This window comes from Amia ocellicauda, chromosome 16 (genome assembly GCF_036373705.1).
Source record: "Amia ocellicauda isolate fAmiCal2 chromosome 16, fAmiCal2.hap1, whole genome shotgun sequence".
In the NCBI taxonomy this organism is placed as follows: Eukaryota; Metazoa; Chordata; class Actinopteri; order Amiiformes; family Amiidae; genus Amia; species Amia ocellicauda.
The window spans coordinates 2,567,002-2,589,716 of NC_089865.1; the positions used below are offsets into that span (position 1 = coordinate 2,567,002).

The following is a 22,715-nucleotide window of genomic DNA, read 5'->3' on the forward strand; positions in this document are numbered from 1 at the left end:
GGGAGCTGGTAATAGATTCAACCGTGCATTATAAGAGACTCAGTATTGACCTAATAGTCTTATCTGGAATTGTCCTGCAGGTATTTCCACGGGCTCTGAGATGCTGATGTTTGAAGGCACGGAGCTGAAACTGGACCCTACGTGTGCCGTGTTCATAACCATGAACCCTGGCTACGCCGGCCGCTCGGAGCTACCAGACAACCTGAAGGTACTGGCCCCCACAAGTCACACACAGCCGAATCCACCAGGTTGATCCCAGAAAACCATCTGTTAGTTTTTCATGCATTTCTGCCCTGAAGTCTGCATCGTGTCGTGTGTGCTTGTGGAAGGTTTTTTTGGGGGTTGGGGGGGGGGGTGTTTAGACCACCACAAAAGCAACCACAAGAAGATCCGTCGTGCACAATGTGAGGGTTTTTGCACCGTTCATAATAATCATTCTAACTTTCAAAGAGTTCTGATTGTAACTTTACGAGTCTCGTTCCCAAAACCCAGGCCCTGTTCCGCACGGTGGCCATGATGGTGCCGGACTACGCCATGATCGCCGAGATCGTGCTGTACTCTTGCGGCTTCGTGACGGCCCGGCCCCTGTCTGTGAAGATCGTGGCCACCTACCGGCTCTGCTCCGAGCAGCTGTCCTCCCAGCACCACTACGACTACGGCATGAGGGCCGTCAAGTCCGTCCTCACCGCGGCCGGCAACCTCAAGGTACAGAGATCCGCCTTCCGTCTCTGACCCAGAGAGGCCGTGTTCCAGGGCATGATTTGGTGACTTATTTCCAACTCCAAGTAAATTCAAAGTCATTTTCAAAAAGTATAATTAAGAGGGGAAGAAAAGGAAAGGATTACTGTTCTCCACACCAGTGCTGTCTGTCGAGTGATTTTTGTTTTTAATTAAAATTACTTTCAGAAAATGAAGAGATTTCCCTCCAGAGCAAGGAGCGCTGAGCTTTGCCCTGCGAAGTCTCGCATTCTTGAAAAGCCAATTTGGAGGACATTGTGACGAGAGCGATTAAACACAGAATTATCCCTTTCCTTTCGTTTGCGTGTCAGAAGTTTTTAATCGTGCTTTCTCTCCTTTGGCTTCAGTTAAAATATCCTGAAGAGAATGAAGACATCCTGCTGCTGCGATCTATCATCGACGTGAACCTGCCCAAATTTCTGGCCCACGACTTGCCGCTGTTTGAGGTAAGCAGACGTGGCCGGTCAGTGTGTCACAGGTGGATGTTTCCCCGCATCTTTCTGTCGTGCAGCCTGGCTAAGGCTCGGTTCTGTGCTCTCAGGGCATCACGTCCGACCTGTTTCCGGGGGTGAAGCTGCCCAAGCCGGATTACAGGCTCCTGTTGGAAGCCATCAAGGAGAACAGCGACAAGATGAACCTGCAGGTGACGGACTTCTTTGCGGAGAAGATCCTGCAGATCTTCGAGATGATGATTGTACGCCACGGCTTCATGATCGTCGGGGAGCCCTTCGGGGGCAAGACGTCGGCCTACCGTGTCCTGGCGGCGGCGCTGCAGGACATCTGTGAGAAGGTACTGCGTGCGTCGCCTCGTCTTCCCCGGCCTTTCTTTCCAGACGTTTTATCGATCAGAAATCCGACAGCTGCCGACGCAGCGTGCTCCACCGCTCTTTTCTCGTGATCATTGACTCTTTACGAAGTCTGCTCGGCTGTTAGCGGCGTTTATCAAAGAAAAATACGATTTCTGAGCCACTGCATTGAAATGGAAGGGATGTTTTGGGAGCAGCATCGCTCCGCGCCATCTGTAATCCTCTTACATGTGACTGCAGCGTTCAGGTCATTCAGTTCTGAAGCCAAGAACAAACGGATACTTAAATGTTAAGGTGAATAATGATTTAGAGTAGAAGACATTTACATAAAAAAATAAGAAAGTGGAAGAAAGAAACCCCTTAAAGAACCATGAGCTGCCTAATGGAGAGAGATGCTGTGCATCTATCATGGTTTACATAAACATCAGAGTCATCGCCGACGCACGTCTTCAGTTTAAATCAAGTTTCGGGTCATCAAAGACTAACTGAGGGCGTTTTTTTGTATTTTATTTAAATGAGTTTGGTTTTGATTTGTTTCTGTTTTGCAGAACACTTAGTCATAAACAGAAAAGGTCTGTGAAGAGTTTTATGAAGCTCAAAACAAAAGTTGAAAGATTTGATCCTGAGCTGACACGCAACTTTGTCTCAAGTCTGGGAACGACGTATCCCTCGGTTGTTTGTTTTTGCTTTGGAGCGTAAGTCTGCACGACACAAACGAAGGCAGGAAAGCACTCCGGGTTTTGATTTGAGATGGTTGTCGTTCCCTCAGGGCCTGATGGACGAGAACAAGGTCCAGATCACCGTGATCAACCCCAAGTCCATCACCATGGGGCAGCTGTACGGCCAGTTTGACCCGGTCTCCCACGAGTGGTCCGATGGCATCCTGGCCGTGAGCTACAGGGCATTTGCTACGTCTCAGGTGAGCCGTGATATCGACCGAACGTGTGAGGGTCTTTCCCTGGCGCTGGCTGCACTGTTCTCAGAGTCCTGTCACTTTCCGGGCTGGTGTGTTATTAAATGATTTGTTTTGCCTGCTGTTCAAGTCACCAATGGCTCCCAGGCTCCTGAAGGTATTGGAAATAATGTTTTTGTGACCTCAAAAGCAGAAAATCTAATAAATTTAATTCATGGATCAGACGGCGGAGCACAGTTGGGATTAAGATGGGGAGAGGTGTAGTGCCGACTGTCACTCAGGAGTCTTTGTTTTTGACAGGGATATATAGAGACCTTATTTCATGTCACTCTTGTATCTTGTGTGCTTGTTTTGTTTAATCTGGAAAATGCAGTCATTAAAATGTGATCATGCACCAGTTCTATAACAATGTGGAGACCGAGTGCGTCCTCCGTGTCCCTGACGGCTCTCGCTGCTGCGCCTCCCCTGCAGACCCCCGACAGGAAGTGGCTGATCTTCGACGGGCCGGTGGACGCCGTGTGGATCGAGAACATGAACACGGTGCTGGATGACAACAAGAAGCTGTGTCTGATGAGCGGGGAGATCATCCAGATGTCTCCCCAGATGAGCCTCATCTTCGAGCCCATGGACCTGGAGGTGGCCTCCCCTGCGACCGTAAGCGCGACGCTCCAGAACCGTGCAGTTTAAAAACACGCCGGCGGGTCCCCTCAGAGGGAGCACGTCTGCGTGGGCTGCCGTCTCTTCTGCCTGCTCTGAGATGACGTTCGAGTGCGTCCCAGTGAGGCAGAGAATCCTGTGGCTCGATCACAAATCTATCAAAACAGGCTTCGATTATACATCACGATTTTCCGGAGATTAATTACGTAAAGTAAAGCATTCTATCTCTTACCTCTAATTATTGAATGCATCACAAAACTGTGCTTCCACAAAAGAGCCATCAAGAGTAATGGCAAAGCAGGGCTGCAGTGAAGGGTTTTACCTCTGCAAATCGGCCTTTAATAACACACAATGAGCATAACTCAGGGTTGGCATTACATAGCGCACCCACAAATTATTCTTTTATTCATTTTTAAAGATTTCCATCTGCTTTAGAGATGCTCTAATGTTATGAGCTCAAAGCCCCTCTCTTAGACCGGATTAAAACCGAAAGAAAGTTGATAATGGACATTTTTTTTCTTCTCTGTTCTCTGAAGCCTGATTTCAGAGGGTATTAACTCCTGTTTGATCAATGCAGCTACACAATGCAAAGAAAGCAGCTTAATTACAACAGTCTAAGAAGTTTCACCAAAGCCCGTGCTTTGTGTGTTTTTCTTCCCCAGACTTCAAATAGATTCTATTTCTGTTCGATCCCAGAGTCTTCTGTGCATTAAGGGCTGGCGAGGAAGACGTTTCTCATGAGCACATCAGCCCCTCTCAGAAGCACAGCTCTCTGGTGGGAGACTCATTAAGACTGTCTAAACCTCCTCTCGAACTCTCCAAAGACTCACAGAGAAAATTACAATAATGTACAGATAAACCTCACCTGAATCCCTTGGCGCGCTGTTCTTCTTTCCCTGCTTTCCCTTCCTTGACTTACAGGTATCAGCAGAACTGTCTGCAGACAAAATCTGAAGTGTGGTTCCTCTATCTCTATCATTCAATTATCGGCCATCGAATAGCAATCTGAGCCACACAAAGATGCCATGATGTCTGTTTGCGAACCTTTTCAGTCCTGTGAAAGTGACATCACCGCAGCTGAGTGGTTATCAGTCACCGGCTCTTTTGCTGGATATCCTCCACATTTAAGCGTCCGCCCAAGCCTGCTCAGTCCTCCAAATATCCCTAAATATCTCGCCGGCCGTTGTGACCCTCAGGTGTCCCGCTGCGGTATGATCTACATGGAGCCGCACATGCTGGGCTGGCGGCCCCTCATGCTGTCCTGGCTGAACACCCTGGCGCCGGCCATCAGCGCCATGCACAAGGACCTGATCGCCGGCCTCTTCGACCGGATCGTGCCTGCCTGCCTGCAGTTCATACGCAAGGCCACCAAGGTAGGCAGGAACAGTCCGTCTCGGCGTGTTGACATGACAGGTGTGTTTTTAATATGATGACGTTAGGAAATCCTGCGATGAATAGTTCTGTCTAAACAAATCTCTTCTAATTCAGTCAAACCCTTTACAATCGTAAGTAAAGTTGCTGAAACTGAACTGAAGGTACTGAAAAAGGACCCAGATGAGCCGTTTAGCTACTCTGAGTAGTAGACACTGTGTTTTACTATGAAAGGTGAAGCGTGCATGAACTACACGGTTACCCTCTCGCTGTCCTGCGTTGCTTTATCTCCGTGTTGTTGGCATCTCAGGAATTGTCCCCGACGTCAGACGCCAACCTCGTTCACTCCCTGATGAATCTCATGGACTGTCTGATGGACGAGTTCAAAGACGAGGCCCAGATCAGAAGCATGAACGAAAGGGACATCTGCTCATGGCTGGAGGTGGGACAGTGTAAACGCCCTGCCTCTGTCTTCCCCCCGTTTGACTCTCCTCTGCTTGGAAGCCCGGGACAGATGTTAATTGCTCAACGGTGTTTGCAGTTAGCTGGAGCTGAGGGGTCGGGGGGGATGTTATATCCTTGTGTTTTGATGGCTTTGTACATCTGTTAGTGAAGGTTTACCTTCCTGCTGTTTGTTTTCCATTGGTACACAAGAGAGGCTTTCTGTTTCTACTTAAAAATAAATGGCAAGATCATCTTTATCTTAGTGGGGAAGTAGATGGATTAATGTGTGTGCAATTGACTTACATTCTCTCTCTCTCCATATGGTGTTAATTGATTTGTTTAAATTAAAAGGACTGGCTTATTCCATCCAACAAAAGAGCTGGACTGATGTGCGTGACGAGACAGTTAATCAGTTTTTATTTGCTGGAGCCTCAGAGCTCTTTACCGATTGGTGGAATTAATAGAAGGTGGGGAAGTAAATAAACCAGCCATAGTTCTTCACCTGTCTTCTCTTGCAGTACCTGGAGAGATCTGGGAATCTGGGAATTGCCATCAGCTGGAAAGTTCCTCCACTGGCTCACTAGTGTGTGTTATTTTATTTCCCACGTGTGTGTGTGTGTTTATCAGGGCATCTTTGTGTTCTCGCTGGTGTGGTCGGTGGGGGCCAGCTGCCCGGAGGATGGGCGGCAGAAGTTTGACAAGCTGGTGCGGGAAGTCCTGGACGGCCCGCTGAGCGAGGAGACGCGGACACTCTTCGGCATCCTGCAGCACGTGGAGCCGCCGGCCAAGCTGCTCACGGTGCCCCTGCCGGCAGATGGCACGCTGTACGAGTACAGGTTCATCAAGGAGGTCAGAGCTTGGGCTTGTGTGATAAAGCCACACGTGTGTTCACTTCAGGAATAAGAACATAAGACTGTACAATCCAGAGGAGGCCATTCGCCCCATCGTGCTCGTTTGGTGTCCATTAATAACTGAGTGATCAAGGATCCTATCCAGTCTGTTTTTGAATGTTCCCAAATTGTCTCTTCAGCCACATCGCTGGGGAGTTTGTTCAGATTGTGACGCCTCTCTGTGTGAAGAAGTGTCTCCTGTTTTCAGTCTTGAACGCCTTGAAGCCCAATTTCCATTTGTGTCCCCGGGACCATGTGTCCGAATGGGAATCTCATCCTGCAGCAACATGTTTAATCCGTGTCGGAGCGTGACATGCAGTTTGCGGTGTAACAGACGGTGTAGTGTTTTTTTTTCAGATCGGATTCCTACTTTTTTAACTTTCAGATTATATAATTTATCTTTATAACAATCCTCGCTCATCATTCAGCAAGACCTGAGACCCTGCCTTCGTTCCGTCTGATTTATTAATACTTTTCTGATCTGACTTTTCCAAAATGAGTCCGTGAAATGTGACGGTAGATCTCGACCCTGACTGCCCTGTGAAGGTTGTTTAGGCCCCGGTTCAGCCCTGTCAAAGCTGGGTGGCGCATCTCTGTGGACAGGGTCGGGTGGTGATTTTGAAGCAGCTGGCGGTTGCAGAGCTGGCTGCAGGACGTTTCGCTCTGTGGCACATCAAGGCCAGAGCCGGGAGACGGGCTCCCATGCGGCATGAGAAGGGGCGGGGCCACGGCCTATGGGCAGATGAAAGTGAGCCTTCGGGATTACGTCCGCTAGGCTGCCAGCCGCGACGAGAGGTTTAATGTCGAGTAAATAAATAACTTGGATTAGCTCGATCCACGGCCATGAGGAGGACCGGCGGGGGGTGTGGCAAAAGCTTGGCAGGGAAGAAAAATGACGGTCTGCAGGAGAGTCTGACCGTGCGGGGGTGTCAGACTCCAGTCCTGGGGGGCCAGCCTGGCTCTCGGCTCCTTAATTGCTCTAATTAACTGGATGAATTGAACTCTTCTCTTCAGACTCCGTGGGTTCAGAGTTTTGAGCGATCAACCAATTGTAAGATATCGGCTATTAACTAAAAATAGGAAAGATAAGCCTACCTGAGTAAATAATGACATTAATTGGGATCTCCTGTTAGAACAGAAACCAGCAGACACTGTGGCCCCCCAGGACTGGACTCTGACACCCCTTAGCTAGAAAGACCGCAGCACAGAGATGCCTTTCACTGATGCACTCGTATTAGTATGACAGTTTCTTGAATATGACAAAAGGATGAGCATTAATTAAAGGGGGGAAAAACAATAACCTTCAGTAGGGCCCAGTAGTAATTGTTCCGTCATTCTACCCTTTATTACTTGTTTTCCCTTGAGTCTCTGGCCAGTTCTCTCCTAGAGCTCGGCGTTCAATGCGTTCCTGTCCTGGCAGGGGCCTGGGAGGTGGGAGATGTGGACCGAGGCGCTGAAATCCGCCCCGTCCATCCCAAGGGACGTGCAGTTCAACGAGATCATCGTGCCCACGCTGGACACCGTGCGCTACACCGCCCTGATGGAGCTGCTGATCACACACCAGAAGCCCACCGTGTTCGTGGGGCCCACGGGGACGGGCAAGAGCGTCTACGTCATCGTGAGTCAGTCGAGGCCTGCCGTGCCAATCCGAATTCGTGACAAAGCTGTGCTCTGTGGTCGCAGGTATTGTTAGTGGTTATGGTGCTGGGGACAAGACGTTTCACCCGGATGCCCCCTTCCTTTATTCCCTTTCTTTCTCTGATGCCTCTCCTGGTAACTTATGATGTCTCTCACATAGCAGGAGGGACTGCCGGTGATAAATGAGCCCGAGACTTAAAACTGATGACAATGTACGCCAGCAGCTTGCCTTTGGCTCTCATGAAATGGATGGGTGAAGTAAGCGCAGGCTGGGGATTGCGTGTAGCGCGCGTCTATTTTCAGCTCAATGGGGAGATTACAAGGAAACGGTTTTACAATTCTGGGGAAAACGCTTGTTAGAAATCCATCACGTTTACAGCGCCATCGATTAAACATCAGGCTTGGCTTTTTATTTTGTAAATACACTCTCGTTATTGGGCTGCTTTCCATTTTTGTGAAGCCACCGTTCTTTAAACAGACTGAAGCTTTTGCTGGGGTGGGAAGGATTGGATGGGAAAGGGTCCAAACTGTACTTGCAGAATAAACACCTGTATTTACCTCAGTAAAAAGTTATTTCAGAGCTTAAATGTATCCAGTGCATTATTTCAGGATCCTGCTCTAATACTCTAATATTCTGATTTCTGCGTCCCGGCAGGATTTCTTGCTAAACCACCTGGACAAGAGCGTCTACGTCCCGTTGCTCATTAACTTCTCGGCCCAGACCACCGCAGCCCAGACCCAGAACATCATTATGTCCAAACTGGACAAGCGAAGGAAGGGAGTCTACGGACCCCCCCTGGGGAAGAATACGGTACGTGACTGCGTCTGGCCCACACTTCTTCAGTCGCCTCACTGTGAGCAGAGCAGTGGGATCAGGGAAACCAGGTCCATTGCCATGTGCGATGACTGACCGCGTGCGTGTGCTTGGGTGTCTGTGGATCACAGGTTGTGTTTGTGGACGACGTGAACATGCCAGCGCGGGAGGTGTACGGCGCCCAGCCCCCCGTGGAGCTGCTGCGCCAGTGGTTGGACCACTGGAACTGGTACGACACCAAGGACTGCTCCATGATCAAGCTGGTGGACGTCCAGATCGTGTGCGCCATGGGGCCGCCCGGTGAGCAGAGCCACACTCGTCGCTCGGTATCGGCTCTGGTGCGGAGGCGTAATGTCCAGAACCAGAAGCTCCAGAGATTGTTAAGGAGTGATATTACATGGAGAGGGGACACTTATCCAACCGAGCGATTTCAGATTGCATTTTATATCGATTTTCGACGATGTTCTAGAATGTTTATCTCTGGAGTAGGAAGTGTAGGTTATTCCAGGGTGTAAGGGTGTGCAGACGTTCTATAGGTACTCGATACGAACGGATGTATATTATGTATTGCTGGCTGGGTTAATAAGACGGATATTATTTTTAGGTGGGGGGAGAAACCCAGTCACACCCCGTTTCTTACGTCATTTCAACACCGTGACGATCAACGAGTTCGATGAGAAGTCCATGTATACCATCTTCTCCAGGATCCTAGACTGGCATCTCACCACACGGTAAGGACAGACCTGTGCGTCTGGAGATGTCTACCTGCGACTATAGAGCAGGTGGTGGTGTAGGATGTCTTGGGCTGCACTCTGAGGAGACGCTGAAGACATGCTCTGTATATCGTGTGATGTTTTTTCTTTGCTTACTCGCCTTCAGGTTCAGTTTCCCCAAGGAGTTTGCGGTGCTCACCCCACTGGTGGTCCACAGCACCATGGCCGTGTACAAGGAGGCCACCAAGAACCTGCTGCCCACCCCCGCCAAGTCCCACTACCTGTTCAACCTGCGGGACTTCTCCCGCGTCATCCAGGGCATCTGCCTCTCGCGGCCCGAGACCGCTGACTCGCCCTCGGCCATCAAGCGCCTCTGGGTGCACGAGGTGACTGACCCGCCCCCCCGCAGTGCCTGTGATCCCTGCTGCTGCTGAAAGACACATCTGTCTGCTTTAACATATATATTACAGTTCATTTTATTTTAACAGACAGAGAGGGGGTTAGATAGAGAGAGAGGGGGGGTAGAGAGAGAGGGAGATGGGAGAGCAAGAGAGATAAGGGAGAGAGGGAGGGAGGTGATAGAGAGGGAGAGATCGAGACAGAGGGGATAGGAGAGAGGGAGTGAATAGAGAGGGATAGAGAGAGAATGGGGATGAAGAGAGAGATCTATCGAGGGGATAGAGAGAGAGAGAGAGAGAGAGAGAGAGAGAGAGGGGATAGGAGAGAGAGGGAGGGGATAGAGAGAGAGAACAGGGATAGAGAGAGATCGATCAAGAGGGGATAGAGAGCGAGAGATCGAGAGATCGAGACGGGATAGAGCGAGAGAAATCGATAGATAGGGGATAGAAGAGAGGGAGGGAATAGAGAGGGATAGAGAGATCGAAGGGATAGAGGGAGAGGGAAGAATGAAAAGAAGGCAATACAAATGCATGTGTAGAATTTACATTGTTATGTTTCTTTTAAGAGCAATTTTGAATTAATGATTTTTTAATGCAATTGCCTGAAATAGAAACCATTTGTAACAATTTCAAGATAAGAGTCTGTGACAGTCTAACGTTAATTGAGCAAGAGCAGTTAATGATCATTAAAACTAGAATCCTCAATAAAAGTATGTTAGAGTTCACATTAAACTTATTAAACTTCAGTTATTTGTTGACTACTTCTAATGCCATCCAGTAGAGAAATCCAGTCCGATACGCCTGTAAAAGGATCAGCAGGCTGTGCAAATTGTGTGCGTGATCTTCTTACTATACAATTACCTGTAACAGCTGTAGCTCCGTTATTATAATCTGAGCGGGGTTTATTTCATCCCCCCCATGTTCAATTGTTGAGCGGCAAGGTCATGCAAAGACTTCAAACTGCATATGAATAATTTATATTATTATCAAGGCTGGCATTCATTGAGACTTTTTGCGAAGGTGATCTCATTGTTTTGTTTTAATCAAAAAACGTCCCGGCCGTGTTTATACGGAGCGAAGGGTTTGAAACGCGCTGCCCAGCAGGTGCCGGCAGGATCCCGCGGTAATGAGGGATGAGATAAAATCAGAGTGTGCAAATATAACCGGGCTGATTCGGAAGATTAATTATTTGTCACCTGCTTCAGCATTCGATAGACTGAATTTCCGTCTTTATTGCTTTTTGTATACAAGTTGGGAAAGCGCTACATAGGAAAAAAACAGCAGCTCTGTTTTAATGAGTATATCTGTCTGAAATAGATAAGCCCAACAATTTAGAGCTCGAAGGCACCGTGGCCCCCCAGACCAGAGCCGGCCCCCACAGTGCGAGTGTTGTGTGAAGCCCTCTCTCTCTGCTGCGCAGGTACTGCGGGTCTACTACGACAGGCTGGTGGACAGTGCAGACGGCTCCTGGCTGGTGGGCTACCTGAAGGAGGTGTCCCAGAGCCACCTGCGCGAGGACTTCCACAAGCTCTTCTCCCACCTGGACCGGAACCAGGACGGCGTGGTGACGGAGGACGACCTGCGCAGCCTCATGTTCTGCGACTTCCACGACCCCAAAGGCGAGGACCGCCACTACCGCGAGGTGGGCGAGCTGCTGCGGCTGCGGCAGGTGGTGGAGACGCACCTGGAGGAGTTCAACAACGTCAGCAAGAAGCCCATGAACCTCGTCCTGTTCCGCTTTGCCATCGAGCACGTGTGCCGCATCTCGCGCGTGCTCAAACAGCCCCGGGGCCACGCCCTGCTGGTGGGCGTGGGCGGCAGCGGGCGGCAGTCCCTCACCCGGCTGGCCGCCCACATGGCCGAAGCCGAGCTCTTCCAGGTGGAGATCTCCAAGAGCTACGGCGCGGCCGAGTGGCGGGAGGACCTGAAGCACATCCTGCGCAAGTCCACAGAGGGCGAGACCCAGGGCGTGTTCCTCTTCACCGACTCGCAGATCAAGAGAGAGTCCTTCCTGGAGGACGTCAGCAACCTGCTCAACACGGGCGAGGTGCCCAACCTGTTCGCTGTGGACGAGAAGCAGGAGATCTGCGAGCGCATGCGCGTGCTGGACCGGCAGCGGGACCGGGACAAGCAGACAGACGGCAGCCCCCTGGCGCTCTTCAACATGTTCCTGGAGCGCTGCCGCAGCCAGCTGCACGTGGTGCTGGCCATGAGCCCCATCGGGGACGCATTCCGCAGCCGCCTGCGCCGCTTCCCTGCCCTCGTCAACTGCTGCACCATCGACTGGTTTCAGGTAGAGCCCCGCTCTGGTCACTCCTCTTATACTTGTGTGTATGTTTCTGTATCGTTCTCCTTTTAATTTTGGGGTGTGTCTGTCAGACGTGGCCGGAGGACGCCCTGCAGGCGGTGGCCTCTCGTTTCCTGCAGGACATCGAGATGACGGAGGAGACGCGGGCGGGCTGCATCGAGATGTGCAAGAGCTTCCACACCTCCACCATCACGCTGTCCGGCCGCTTCCACACAGAGCTGCAGCGACACAACTACGTCACGCCCACCTCCTACCTGGAGCTCATCTCCACCTTCAAGACCCTGCTGGAGCGGAGGAGAACGTGAGACACGAGCTGCAGATTTTGTTTGGCCTTGTTTCTGTCTTTGGGTTCTTGAAGGGCACTAAAAAGTATCCTGTAGATAAAGGTCTTTTTCTCACACAACCAGGAAGCTTCTGCCTTTTATTTTGTTTATATATTGGCACCGTGTGGGGTTGGACACAATGCCCCACAACACAAAGATGAAGATGTGGTGAAAGGAGGCGATTTTGTTATACACAATGACCAGTGGGCCAAAACAAAGACGCATAAACAAACCAAACAAAATCCAAGCTCTTTCTTTGAGTCTAACCTGAACACAAACACAGATCCCTTAACTGCATGCAGAGCTAATATAAACCAATGCACTAGCAGGGTCAAGTCTAACAGCCAAAGTTGAAATAAGCCCTGGCCTGGCTGGTTCATGGAGCCCATGCGGGTGTCGTTGCAGGGAGGTGATGAAGCTCAAGCGGCGCTACGAGGTGGGTCTGGAGAAGCTGGAGTCGGCCGCCTCCCAGGTGGCCACCATGCAGGTCCAGCTGGAGGCCCTGCAGCCGCAGCTGAAGGTAGCCAGCAAGGAGGTGGACGAGATGATGGTGGTCATCGAGCGCGAGTCCATCGAGGTGGCCAAGACGGAGAAGGTGGTGAAGGTGGATGAGGCGGTAGCCAACGAGCAGGCCATGGCGGCCAAGGCCATCAAGGACGAATGCGACGCCGACCTGGCCCACGCTCTGCCCATCCTGGAGTCAGCACTGGCGGCTCTGGACACGCTCACCAACCAGGTACCCCCGGTCACCCTTCCCCCCTCCACTGTGCTCGGCACCAGGCCAATGGGTGAACCCTGGCAGATATCTGGGTATCAAGTAGAGAGGGCAACCAACTGGGGGTGGGGGGGGGGGTCATGCATGGGAATTAAAAATCCCTTTTACAATTTTACCCATGATCCTCCGCTTCACTGTGGCCTGCCTTCCTATCAGCAGCTGAGTAAGGATGATGTATATCTGGGGGGCTAGGAAGCCTAAAACATTTAGAGACAGATTTATTTACAGACCGTTCTCTCTTATCTGCTATTAAGCCAACGCTGTGTCTCTTGGTGGGAATTAAATCGCGCAATTCTTCTCCTCTGTGCTTCTCTCTCCCTGAGTTGGTTAATCACCGCCTCCAACCGTATTTCCTGCCGGTCCATTTATCTCTCTATCTCTGCATCTCCCTCAATCAAACCCGCAGTGATATGAAGCACAAAACATCATGAGACTGAAAGAGCCAGAGGTCAGGAGACGAGGCTGCAGCTTCCCTGTGATACCGGGCTATCGTGAGCGCTAACTAGATACACTGCCGAGCAGGAGTCGGCATAATCAGCCGCGAGCGGCGGCATTAAAAGCATGACTTCCTCTGCTGGTTTGAGATAAGTGCATGTTCCTTCAGAGGAAATACTCCATTACTCTCGATATGATCAGTTGGCTGTCACAACTGCGCCCGACATGTCTCTGAAGAGTGGAGAAAAACACCCGACAACACCGGGATAATAGACAACAGTGGGAGAACACTGACGGAGAGTACAAAGCGGCCGTGAAGGCTGAGAGGCTCGGCGCGTTTCGAGCTGATTATACGGATAGAGGCCCATTCTGAGGGGGAAACGCGGCCATTGCGGAATATATATGTGCTGTGTGTATCGCTGCTGGTGATAAAGATAACGTGTGATCCGGGACATCGAACCGCGGGTCCTGTGTTGCTCACCTGATAGTGTCACTGGATCCTGACGTGGTTTATGAAGGTTTTGACAAATCGAATGATAGTTTTTTCGTTGCTCTAAATCAGAGAGCTGCTGCTGTCCTCCCACAGAGGAACTGGGCTCCATTTCAAATCAAGAGCACATCGCCACCAGTTTCCCATTACATCCTCATCCCATTGCCATGCATGTTGACTTCCGACGATTGTGTTTCTTTTTGGCAAATGGTGTCTCGTTTTTGTTACCTTTCAATCAGACCTTAATAAATATTGATACAGTTTATATTGTCAGCTAGTTTCAAGTGAATCAGAGTAACAAAGACTAGAATTAAACTACAATACCCATTTTAAATATTTTTAAATAGATTTTATGTCATTAAATGCATGTGTAATTCATGACTGAAGTCCCAACCAGACATTACTCTTGATCGCTAATAAAAACACAAGAGATCTGAGAGTGCAGCTCATGACAAAATATATCGATAAACTGGGGGTGTCAATAATCACTAGCTGTTTGGCTGTGCTGTGTGTTTAGGACATCACAGTGGTGAAATCCATGAAGAGCCCCCCATCGGGCGTCAAGCTGGTGATGGAGGCCATCTGCATCCTGAAGGGGATCAAGCCGGACCGCGTCCCAGATCCCTCGGGCTCGGGGAAGAAGGTTGAGGATTTCTGGGGCCCGGCCAAGAAACTGCTGGGAGACATGAAGTTCCTACAGAGCCTGCACGACTACGACAAGGACAACATCCCCCAGAGCTACATGGGCATCATCCGCAAGCAGTACATCACCAACCCCGAGTTCGTGCCCGAGAAGATCCGCAACGCCTCCACGGCCGCCGAGGGGCTCTGCAAATGGGTCATCGCCATGGACTCCTACGACAAGTGAGGTCCGGGGCGGCGGGGGTGGCTGGGGGGGGCGGCTGGGGAGAGGCCGAGCTATGGCCGTGTTCCCACCCTGGGTGCCCCAGTCCTGAAGTAGTGCGGTTGCCTGCCACCGAGGAATTAAAATTCAGCGGCTGATGGATTCCGCTCCAGTTCATACAACACATGTTTGTTTAGCTAGTTGGACAATGCATTATTAATGGATGTCCTCAGGAGCTTTTGAAGGCTGAAAAGTACCAAGCTCAAGTTCAAATCTACGTACCTACCCTTCTCTCTCTCTCTCTCTCATTAACCGTCTTTATACTCCTCTGCAGGGTGGCAAAGGTGGTGGCCCCCAAGAAGGAGAAGCTGGCCCAGGCCGAGGGCGAGCTGAAGGTGGCCATGGAGGGCCTGCGCAAAAAGCAGGCGGCTCTGAAGGAGGTCCAGGACAAGCTGGCCAAGCTGCAGAAGACTCTGGAGGCCAACAAGATGAAGAAAGCTGACCTGGAGAACCAGGTGGGTGGGACACAGATCTCGGCGCCTTTTGTGTTTGTGTCGACTGACGTTCGTCTCCGTTCCGAAGTCTCCCTAGTGTTTGAATCCTTCAGTGTCCTTTGATCTTCCTCCGCCGCTGTTTGTAGGGAACGTAGAGAAAGTTGTTCACCAATTTTGAAGTTCAGAAGTTAAAACACAAACGTTACGAACTAGGTGCTGCGAATTTTCCCCAGGGTTTGTGATCGAGTCTTTGAAGTTGCAGAGGCATCGTTTTCTCCTGAATCAGCCGGCCCGTGGGGATGCTTGTCAGACTGTATCTGGCAGGTTGCAAACTTCTCTACCACGGCTTCCCTCGTTTTCTCCCTCTGTTTTGTTCTAGTCTTCTTTCATGTGCGTCTTTTCATCTTTTCATCTCCGAATATGACGGGGATTTATATTCTGATCTCGAGGTGTTGGCTCCAGTCAGAGTCCTCCGATCGCTCGAAGGGAGAGCGTGGATCCGAGGACCCCGTGTGCCTCCTGGCAGTGAGAATCCAGATGCTCTTTTTGCCCCCCGGCAGGTGGACCAGTGTAGCAAGAAGCTGGACCGGGCGGAGCAGCTGATCGGGGGCCTGGGCGGGGAGAAGAGCCGCTGGAGCGTGACGGCCCGGGACCTGGGGGAGCTCTACACCAACCTGACCGGAGACATCCTCGTGTCCTCGGGCATCGTGGCCTACCTGGGGGCCTTCACCTCCAGCTACAGACAGGTATGGTCCTGCAGCCCCTGGGGTGGGCACCAGGCTGTGGCTCATTGACGTGTCTGTATGGATTAATTTATTTACCTTTGTGTGATTCCTGTTTTGTGCCATTGCTATTGTTTTGAAAGTCTGAAAGTATCTCCTACACTAATGCGCTTTCCTTGCTGCCTATAAAAGCATAATTTATATTGTTGTTGAGTGCCGTCTTCATATACCTTTTAGTTTCCTGATCTGGAAGAAAACGAAACTGATGATTCTAGTTGATTAATAAGATATGTGAGGCCTGCAGCCCATTGTTAATTTTTTCTTGTTTTTGAATGTAAGAGAAATCAACCCTGGCCTGGCAACCACCTCTGCTAAATTGTATGCTGGGAAAACATTTACTTGGTCTGCTAATCAGTCATTTAAATCAATCTGCTTGAATAATGACAGGAATCGTTTCTGTGGAGGGAAAATTCTGCTGATGCTCAAGAAAGGGGTTCGGTGTCAGGCTGAAAACAGGGCGCGTTCAGGTGGCTGTTTTAGACAGAGACGCTGGTTTAAGACATTTCGGGTCATTAAGAACATTTAAAACTGAAGTGACGAGTACAATATCTCATACTCAGATCATCCGTAAGTGTACGACGTTTTAATGGATCCAGTAAATTACCATTCACTTTAAATCCTCACAGCTGGTTGCATCTGTGGGGAACCACTCTCTCTGTGACAGTTCGATGCCACTTATTTTAATATTTAATAAGAACTTTTTTTTTTTTTAGAAGTTTAACCATGTTTGAGAACTTTGTTTTTCTCTGGCACTCTTGACGATTATTGGTATGTGTGTGTATATATATATATATATATATATATACTGTTTTCACATTCTTTCACAAGCAAAGCACATTAATAAAATCAAATGCAAAAAAAGATTTATGGGGAGTTATTTTGGACGTTTTATGAACAGGATAAATACACAAATATCCGTGTTTCAGCTGCACGCGGACAATCGATCATTCTCCTTTAACTTCAGGCTGAGCTCAGTTATTATTAGCGTTTAAATATTTTAAGCCATCGCAAATGGGGCTTTCTGGGGGAACTGGCTGGGAAGGGAGTCGGGAAGCAGTTTATAATCTTTACAGCACAAACAAAATGACTTGCGCACGAATAATTGATCCTGGGGAAAGATTGAAACCCAAAGTATACAAAGTATACGTGGCGTGTGTTTAATATCTTCAATGACATCTCGGGCCTTTCAGTTTCACTGTACACTGTTTAAATGTTTTGGCTGATGTCTCGCCTGTATAAGAGAAATGGAAGCAGATGACTCTTCCAGTGACTCTGAACCCCAGTAAATATCACGTACATTGAGAGACACCAGATAGATGTGTGTGGTCTTCCAAACGTGATTGAAGGAGTCATGTGCATGTTTTGTCTGTATTGGCAGGTCCAGACGGAGCAGTGGGTGGCCCAGTGTAAGGCCCGTGAGATCCCATGCTCCCGGGGAATGTCTCTGATGCACAGCCTGGGCGACCCGGTGAAGATCCGCGCCTGGACCATCGCCGGCCTGCCCTCGGACAGCTTCTCCATCGACAACGGCATCATCATCTCGTGAGTGCGGCCTGGCGGAGACCCGAGTGATCGGCACAGGGGTTCGGCCCACCGCGGCGGTTCTTGACTTATTTCTGATCGGTACTGTAGGAGTCTGGGATCGGGAAAACAAACCCTAGAGCTTCTCAAGCGTGCCCCGCTGTGTAGGAGCTTTTTTTCCCTTTTCTCCCTTTTCCTCGATGCTCCCTCTCTGCCGTGTTAATGAGTTAATTGGACTGACTGACACCTCCCCCCCACCAGGAACGCGAGGCGGTGGCCCCTGATGATCGACCCCCAGGGGCAGGCGAACAAGTGGGTGAAGAACATGGAGAAGAGCAACAGCCTGCACATCATCAAGCTGAGCGACTCCGACTTCGTCCGCACCCTGGAGAACTGCATCCAGTTCGGCACTCCCGGTGAGTGGGGTGGGCGAGGTGGCGCAGTGAGGAGGAGCCCCCTCAAGGTGGTGCCGTTCCCCCAAACAACCCACAGTGAGGCCCATGGGCACAGCAGGCGGAGATGGAAGAAGACTAGCTGCAGAATTAGGATCGCACTCCTTTTCTCCACGTGCGCCCCGGGGACACGGGGGTGCGGTTAATGTCTGTGTGTTATTTAAATGCACGGTTCTGGTGTAATTCTTCATTAAAGCCGTGTGTCGAAAAGAGCAGAAGAGCCTGTTGGGAGCACTAGAGCCCAGAATAGAAACAGGAAGCACACCGATGACTTTTTCTCTCGACATATGTCAGTGCATGATTGCGTGCTTGCTTGTCGGTTTCAGTCCCCCAGTGTGCCTCTATTTCGTTAGCATGTGTGTCACATAGGCATCATGTCTTTATTGCCACAACTTGTATGTAAGCGTGGCCGTATGTTTCCTTTTAAGTGGCTGGTGTTTTCTTTTTTTTTCTTTTAGTAAGCTCTCAGATTGTGCTGTTCTGTTGCTATTCCTCTTAAGTGTGAGAGATTTTAAATGTATATATTCATAGGGAACAACATTAAATCCAACTATAATTCTGCATCTCCTGTTTTGCACATGGCCCAACTCCTCTGTGTTTTAAACTCACGTGCCCTGAAGATCCAGTTGCCCCCTCATGGGTACAAACTGAGACCCAACCTTGAGGCCCACAGTGACCAGTCTTGGGTCGGAGGTCCCCCATTCTCGAACTCGGTCGTGAGCTCCTTTGGTGTCCCCTCTCGGCCGCAGTGCTCCTGGAGAACGTGGGTGAAGAGCTGGACCCCATCCTGGAGCCCCTGCTGCTCAAGCAGACGTTCAAGCAGGGAGGCAGCGTCTGCATCCGGCTGGGCGACTCCACCATCGAGTACGCGCCCGACTTCCGCTTCTACATCACCACCAAGCTGCGCAACCCCCACTACCTGCCTGAGACCTCCGTCAAGGTGAGCCCGGCCCGAGTGCCTCTCCTCCGCGCGTGTCCTGCTCATGCCAGTCACTATAAACACCCCCCCCCGGTTTGGCGGATGCACGTTTGTTTGGTGTATTTGGGATAATTGAAGATGAGTGTGCGTCTGTTTCAGCCGTGCGGTTTCCAGAATAATAACCATATTTTAATTGACTTCAGAAAGTGATGGGTAGCTGCTGAAGAAACACAACCTAGCGCCACATGAAGGTGTGTGTCAGTGAAAGCATTACACTTCTCACCATCGGGCTGATAATGAGGTGACGGGGAAAACACAAATGTTTGCATTTTGCTGTTGTTGAAACAGTTGTCAGATTTGCATTCCCACCACCAGCGATCAGCACCACCTTTGTGAGCGCTAATGAGTGAACTGGTGGGGTTCGATTTTAATCACCGCGTCTGCGTCACTGCGCCAGACGTGCCATTCGGTCGCTCCGTACCAGGAGAGCGAAGTCTGACGTCGTTACGAGGGTGAGGTGGCATTAAACACGGCCCTGCTTTATCATGTTCCCCCGGATAAATACCTTCCATGAAGGCAGTCAACACTGGAGAGAAAATACAAGCTTTCAAGCCGACAGCTTTGAGATAATCTCTTGGAGACCTTGAAGCTGGATGTGCGGTCAGTAGGAATGTAATCCTGGCTCTCAGCAGTACAGTCATGGATTAGGGAAGGGCACATTATATTTATATGGTTGACTTCTCACCTCTGACACCTTCTCTCCTTCTCCCTCTCTCTCTCTCTCTCTCTCTCTCTCAACACAGGTAACTCTGCTGAACTTCATGATCACCCCCGAGGGCATGCAGGACCAGCTGCTGGGCATCGTGGTGGCACGGGAGAGGCCCGACCTAGAGGAGGAGAAGCAGGCGCTCATCTTGCAAGGGGCAGAGAACAAGAGGTACTGACCCAGGTGTTCAGAAAAAGTAGAGGATGGGAGGGGGTGGGCTGTTCAAGGTGCAGTATGAAAATATTTGGATGTTCTGATGGTGTTACGTCTCTCTCTCTCTCTCTCTCTCTCTCTCTCTCTCTCTCTCACCCTCTGCCTCTCCCTCTCCCCGCCTCAGGCAACTGAAAGAGATCGAGGACAAGATCCTGGAGGTGCTGTCGTCCTCCGAGGGCAACATCCTGGAGGACGAGACGGCCATCAAGATCCTCTCCTCCTCCAAGGTTCTGGCCAACGAGATCTCGGAGAAGCAGGCGGTGGCCGAGGTCACGGAGAAGAAGATCGACGAGACGCGCATGGGCTACCGGCCGATCGCCGTCCACTCGTCCATCCTGTTCTTCTCCATCGCAGACCTGGCCAACATCGAGCCCATGTACCAGTACTCCCTGACCTGGTTCATCAACCTCTTCGTCATGTCCATCGACAACTCGGACAAGAGCGACAACCTGGACCGCAGGTATGGCAGTGCATCCAGTAAAGCTGCCCGAATTGAATAGGACGTGAGGTTCGGTGTCTTTTTTCCTCTCCTTTTCTTCACGGGCCGAGTAGATAGGTCCTGGTTAGGTTTTTCTCTCTTTTCTGGTGGACAAAAAACATGTACAACCTCTTGAGCACCTTCTAATTCATTCATTCTTCTCCCTTTGTCCTCTTCGGATGCTGCAGACTGTCTCTCCTTCCCATTTCAGGGAAGTGCACTCGTGCGACGGACGAGATAAGCGATTGAAATCATTCAAGGGCAGCATGACCTTTTCCTGAGGACTCCTACGAATCTGGTTTTAATGCATTATCTTTGCCTCAGGGGAACCCATGCATAGACGCAGAAAAACAAACAAACAACAATCTACTGGAACATTTCAGACTTCTAATGCAGAAGAAAAGCTAATATATATATAATTTTGGTGCGTCTGTTGCTGGTAGGTTCTTTGTGGGTACATGGATGTTTAATTTCTTCATACTTTAACTGCCCCTGCGCTGAAACCGCAGTTGTGAGTTAATTGCTGGTGTCCTTGCTTGGCTTCTCTGCTAAATCAGAAATACTTTCTGCAGATTTTGAGTGACTAATTACCGTAATGCGTAGAAGCGCGCAGGTCATTCATTAAATCAGACGTCGTTCTCTTCACTAAGCTCCCTCTGAGGTCACGAGCCGGGACGAACCAACTGTGGTGATGCCGCCCACCTGCTGGGCATTGCCGGTCTCGCCCAGTTATTGTTACTGTAATAGACTCTCGGGAGATCGGAGGGAAGGACCTGGCTAAGGATATTGAAATGCATATGATGAATATTTTTGCTGAAGTGCTTTAAATTCCAGGGTTTGTTATTGCTTTATAATGAATTGTTGCAGGGAAGCTTATTATTTCAACCGCGGTGCAAAAGAGGAGCCCGCCAGAGCCGTGAATAGAAGGAAATATTGTGCGGTCTGAGGCACTTTCTTCCCTCTTCCTTTCCAGCGCCTCGTCTGTTGATTAGCTCTCGGTATTAACAGAACGTTGGAAATTACTCAAAAGATGAATTTGCCGTGTCAAACCCAGTCAGGCTTCACAAAGCACATTGAATAAATATCTCGGAGTAATGAATACAAAACGAAAGAAAGAAAACTAATTTATTAATGTGCGGGAATGAAGGGAAACAACAGAAGTACAATTACACTGACAGAGCCGATATTTCACATCCAGGATTACAAGTACGAGTATTTTCCATCTGACACGTTGCAGACAAAACATTAGTCAACTGTTATCATCGTTTATGAGAACCATTTAAAATTTCAGGTTGTTTGTTTTGGAGACAACTGTCTGCATATAGATATTTATTTATTTATTTATTAGCAGATGACCTTATTCAGGGTGATACAAACATTTTAAAACCTTGCAATAGTCCAGGAACACACACACACACACACAAGTCCTATTTATCCTCTGCGATGACTGAGCCGTGTTCGGTGGCCGTCGGACTGAGAGGAAACAGGTTTCATGGGGCCTCTTGACATTTCGGCTTTAGAAACCAAGTACTCAGGGGAGAGCTAAATATATTCACATTTCTTTCATTAAAAAAGCAATATAAATGAAAAGTACTCAAGAACATGACTGTAGTATGTCGTCTGAAATCCTGTGTTCAACTTGTGTTTTAATGACTGTTTTCTAATGCTGCCTGAGGAAACATCTGTATTTGTTATTTGAAGCCACGGTGTTGATTGAGAGAGAGTTGCTCCAATTATTTCCAGTTAAACAATTTAGTTAAACGGTTTCCTCACTTCACCTCCTGGTTGTAAGATTGTACAGAATCTAGCCCCAGGGTCCGTCCTGTGACTCTGCGGCCCTCTGCTATGTGGGAGTGATGCGAAGGCCGTGACGGATCCGCTCTCGTTCTCTCGCCCCGCGTGTCCAGGCTGCAGATCCTGAGGGAGCACTTCACCTACTCCCTGTACGTCAATGTGTGCCGCTCGCTGTTCGAGAAGGATAAGCTGCTCTTCTCCTTCTGCCTCAACGTCAACCTGCTCAAGCACGACAAGATGGTGCGTCACCCTGGTCTACTGTGTTTAAAGAATTTAAAAAAATAGATGCTGGTAAAGATAAATACATATTCAAATTAACTATAGAAAGAGGGTGTGCCTTCAGGGCCGGGGGATAATTGCGTGATCTGATGGGACGATCTCTGATTCTCCAGGTGGATGAGGCGGAGTGGAGGTTCCTGCTGACCGGAGGGGTGGGTCTGGATAACCCCCACTCGAACCCGTGCACCTGGCTGCCGCAGACATCCTGGGATGAGATCTGTCGCCTAGACGAGCTGGAGCGTTTCAGAGACCTGCGGCGAGACTTCGCCCGGCTGAGGGACAGCTGGAAGGAGGTGTACGACAGCATGGTGAGATCGCCGAGGGGCCCGGGGCCTGGCGGGGTCCGGCTCCATCCCTGAGTCCCGCCGTTTATATATTGACAACAACTTGCAAATGCAAATCAGATAATAATAAATACAGCTAAACTGGTGGTCAAGTGGGAAGAACAGAACAGGGGACC

General features: G+C 49.8%; 1 protein-coding gene across 2 annotated transcripts in view; it reads left to right on the forward strand.

Moving 5' to 3' along the window:
• dnah7 (dynein, axonemal, heavy chain 7) overlaps window positions 1-22,715 on the forward strand; it is a 49,671-nt gene that overhangs the window by 14,523 nt on the left and 12,433 nt on the right. For both annotated transcript variants that reach the window (XM_066687975.1, XM_066687976.1), the window contains exons 26-52: window positions 81-208; window positions 493-705; window positions 1,086-1,184; window positions 1,280-1,528; window positions 2,314-2,463; window positions 2,929-3,111; window positions 4,311-4,487; window positions 4,796-4,927; window positions 5,557-5,778; window positions 7,240-7,437; window positions 8,113-8,268; window positions 8,403-8,571; window positions 8,876-9,002; window positions 9,151-9,370; window positions 10,803-11,675; window positions 11,762-11,991; window positions 12,419-12,749; window positions 14,231-14,577; window positions 14,892-15,072; window positions 15,612-15,797; window positions 17,212-17,375; window positions 17,616-17,770; window positions 18,556-18,746; window positions 19,529-19,662; window positions 19,829-20,164; window positions 22,090-22,216; window positions 22,369-22,563. In XM_066687975.1, coding sequence (XP_066544072.1) covers window positions 81-208; window positions 493-705; window positions 1,086-1,184; window positions 1,280-1,528; window positions 2,314-2,463; window positions 2,929-3,111; window positions 4,311-4,487; window positions 4,796-4,927; window positions 5,557-5,778; window positions 7,240-7,437; window positions 8,113-8,268; window positions 8,403-8,571; window positions 8,876-9,002; window positions 9,151-9,370; window positions 10,803-11,675; window positions 11,762-11,991; window positions 12,419-12,749; window positions 14,231-14,577; window positions 14,892-15,072; window positions 15,612-15,797; window positions 17,212-17,375; window positions 17,616-17,770; window positions 18,556-18,746; window positions 19,529-19,662; window positions 19,829-20,164; window positions 22,090-22,216; window positions 22,369-22,563 — 5,873 coding nt within the window. The remainder of the gene's footprint in view (window positions 1-80; window positions 209-492; window positions 706-1,085; window positions 1,185-1,279; window positions 1,529-2,313; window positions 2,464-2,928; window positions 3,112-4,310; window positions 4,488-4,795; window positions 4,928-5,556; window positions 5,779-7,239; window positions 7,438-8,112; window positions 8,269-8,402; window positions 8,572-8,875; window positions 9,003-9,150; window positions 9,371-10,802; window positions 11,676-11,761; window positions 11,992-12,418; window positions 12,750-14,230; window positions 14,578-14,891; window positions 15,073-15,611; window positions 15,798-17,211; window positions 17,376-17,615; window positions 17,771-18,555; window positions 18,747-19,528; window positions 19,663-19,828; window positions 20,165-22,089; window positions 22,217-22,368; window positions 22,564-22,715) is intronic.